Genomic DNA, 3,423 nt, shown 5'->3' on the forward strand with positions numbered 1-3,423 from the left:
TCTCCAAGCAAAGTCGTGACGCTATACCGACGTACTTGAGCAGTGATGTTTTTTTTTTTTTTTTTTTTTTTCAATTTATTTAAATAAAAAATGCAAATACATTGTACCTTAATTAAATGTTCGCCAAACTGTGAGACGTTTGTTGGCGTGCGCTCAATCAAATCTTAAACTACGACAAGTTGGTACTTTACACTAAGATAACAAAAAAATAATACAATACGGCATACGATAACTACAAACTTTTATGTATATTTTGGTTTCAATAGAAATTGCAGACAAGCAATGTAACAAACCCATTATACCTTCATTCATTATTTCTACCATTGGACAAGTAATAAATCAGAAGTTAGGTCACTCTTCAAATTTATCCAGTAATACTTGCTTAAATTTAGTTTCAGACTACTATAGCAAGTTTCGGTGTTTCAAGTAAAAAGAGGGTATTCATTATAAATTTTAGGATTAAGTATTGCTTTGTTCTTCGTCCATAGTAGTTATTTGCTGTTGGTTGAACAATTTTCTTATTTTACTAGACCTCGTGACACGTTTACGTATCACTTATTTTTTTAAACAATCTGTGTAATAGCTATGCAATACATTTAAGTATACCAACCTTAGAAGCACAGGGAGAACTTACAAGTAGAAAAAAGTTTATTATAGTTATGTTTGTGCCTTCTCTTGTCTCGTTGCTAACAATATATTTAATTAATCTAATCTGTAGGGTTTTATTTTGTCTAAGTAAGTCTTGAATGTAAGCCCGTAACAATTAAGTCCATAGCTTTTAATGCGTCAGCGAGTGCATGGTAAACAATGCGCAGTGTGCCTTATTGACTGCTCGCTTAAACTGTCCTAAAACCGACCTAAGCCTATTACAAACCTGAATTACGTGATTTTCCAATTAAAATGTTTATCGATCAATAATCCCAAATACCTAAATTCCTCTACTACTTCTATCTTTTTACAATTACAATTATTTTTATACATATGTAAGCATTCATAAGAGTGTCCTACGATATTAATATTAGGTACATTTTTAGCTCTTTTATTATACGGTGAAAAAATATGTATACATTTTGTTTACTAACATTCAAAATTGCCATTGTCATGGGCCCCTTGGTAACATTCTCGAAGTCTGACTGCAATTTGTTTTACCATGTCCGCGACGTCCTCGCCGGCGAACAGCAAGCACATATCATCCGCGTACATGTACACCGCGCTGTTCTGGACTACATTCGACACGCTGTTCACATGCATGATGTAGCCGACCGGACCGAACACGGAGCCGGTCGGCACGCCGAGAGTGCGCGCGCGCTCCGCGCCCTCCGTGCCGTCGATGACCGTGCGCAGGGCGCGGTTGGCTAGGTACTCGCGAACCACCGGTTCGTGGGCCGCGGATCCACACTCGTCCATCGCCTGCAGCAGCTGTTCATGGTCCAGAGTGTCGAATGCTTTTTGTAGTCTATGAACATGGCGAGCACCTGCTGTCCGTCGCGAGGCTCCGGTTTACGTGGTCAGCGAACTGGGTCAAGGCCGTGGCGTGCTGCGCCCTCCTGAAACCGTGCTGCGACTGCGAAATTATTGTTATGTTCCAAGAAAGTGCTTACTTGTCCCACAACAACCTTTTCCACAATTTTTTATTACTGACATATAGCAATTGGCCTGTAATTTGTATAATTTAAATGGCAGCCCTGCTTAAATATAGGTCTAATTATGGATTTTTTCAATTTATCCGATATAAACCTGTTGATAGACACATATTAACAAACTTGGCCAAACAACACTTAAATCCGTTTTTTACAAATTTAATATCTGAACTCTAATTTGATCAATACCGGTGCTTTTTGTCACTTAATTGTCAATAATTTTTCCACCTCACTTGGACTCACTTTTACAAATCTAAAAGATACATTACTCGGTTCGACATAAGAACTTCTTTTCAAAAACTTATGGCCGCAATTATGTTTAATATCTAAAATTTCTTGTGTAAAAGTGGCTGAAAACTGATTACAAATACTTTGCATATTATCGGTTTTGCCCAAGTATTTTATTATTGTATCGTCTACATTACTTTGACCCGTCCTACCACCATGTTAATTTTGCCCATATTTTTTCGAAATCACCTCACACTTTTTTATTTCATTTTGCCTAAACCTATTTTTAGCAACATCTATAATTTTATTTAATTTATTTCTGTAACACGTATAGTCCAATCTCAAGTTCATACTTTTAGGGTTACTCTTCCATAATCTAAATAATTTATCTCGGCGGTTAATCATGCTCTCGATTTTTTTATCTATCCATGGTTGCGTTTCTCTTTTTTTATTTTGACAAATTTTAACGGATGCCTCCTTATAGATGTTGCTAAAAATGTTACATATTTCATCATAGAGTACTAAAGGACAGTCAATCGTTAGTAATTCACACCAGTCAATTAACTTCAATCGTTCTATTATTTTACGGTTACTCAATACATGCCGCGATGCCGGTCCCTTCGGGTCACTGTCGATCGCACCGATGTCTACTCGCACCCCGATCATATGGTGGTCGGACAGCTTGCATGTTAGCATATGGGCGGCGGCGCGCAATACACTGCGCCCGCGCACCCACGCGTGATCAATGCAAGACGACTGCAGCCTGCCATCTACTATCGCCTCCCGCGTTATCTCCCGCGCCGGTATAGCACATTGAAGGCCGTGTTCACACATAATGTTTTTATATCTTGAGATCGCTGTACTCATATTATCGGCTAACAGGTCCATGTTCATGTGGTTGCTCTTTAAACAAACTTGTTGGTCCCCTGGCAGAGCGTCTAATCTTTAAACGCATTTTTCTACATATTTCTGGATCTCGGAAACACCTCAAACGTATTTGGTACATGGGTGTTTATGGGATGAAAAATCGATCTACTTGGTCTTATCTCTGGGAAAATGCCCGTCTGTCCACTAGTCCCATTGAGTCATGGGACAACTGAGACGATTTACTTCCAGTAGTCCCATGGGACAAGTGGCACTAATATTTTTATCATATTGTTGTCCCAAAAGTCCATCTTGTTATCGAGTTTTAGCCCAGGTAGTAATATTTAATGTGAACTAAGTTTGTTTATGGCAGCATCTCGCGTGGCGTGACGTGCCAGCCGCTGCGGCCGCCAGCGGCTGGCTGGGCGGGCTGGGGCGCCGCGTGTCACTCCTGTTCTTTGGCTCCATGCCAGCCGTTCCGACGGTGAGTGCGACAATGCCATGAATTACATTAGAGTAACCTGCTTCATCGACTCATTTATCAATTTTATATAACTCTTACCATTTCGCAAGACGAATTTAGTCAATGTTCAAGTCATGTGTTCGGTTATGAAATTTTTGACCTCGGGAGAGAAACAGATCGGAAACCTAAAATAAATAACATATGTTATGGCCGGCACACAGACGACAA

General features: G+C 39.6%; 1 protein-coding gene across 1 annotated transcript in view; it reads right to left on the reverse strand.

Annotated features, from left to right (window-relative positions):
• Positions 1-459: 459 nt before the first annotated feature.
• LOC141433014 (DNA damage-binding protein 1-like) overlaps positions 460-3,423 on the reverse strand; it is a 30,317-nt gene continuing 27,353 nt past the window's right edge. Inside the window, 2 exon segments of the mRNA XM_074094852.1 lie at positions 460-498; positions 1,150-1,419. Of these exon segments, the coding sequence (XP_073950953.1) occupies positions 460-498; positions 1,150-1,419 (309 nt within the window).

The sequence above is a fragment of the Choristoneura fumiferana genome, chromosome 11 (genome assembly GCF_025370935.1).
Source record: "Choristoneura fumiferana chromosome 11, NRCan_CFum_1, whole genome shotgun sequence".
Lineage (NCBI taxonomy): Eukaryota > Metazoa > Arthropoda > Insecta > Lepidoptera > Tortricidae > Choristoneura > Choristoneura fumiferana.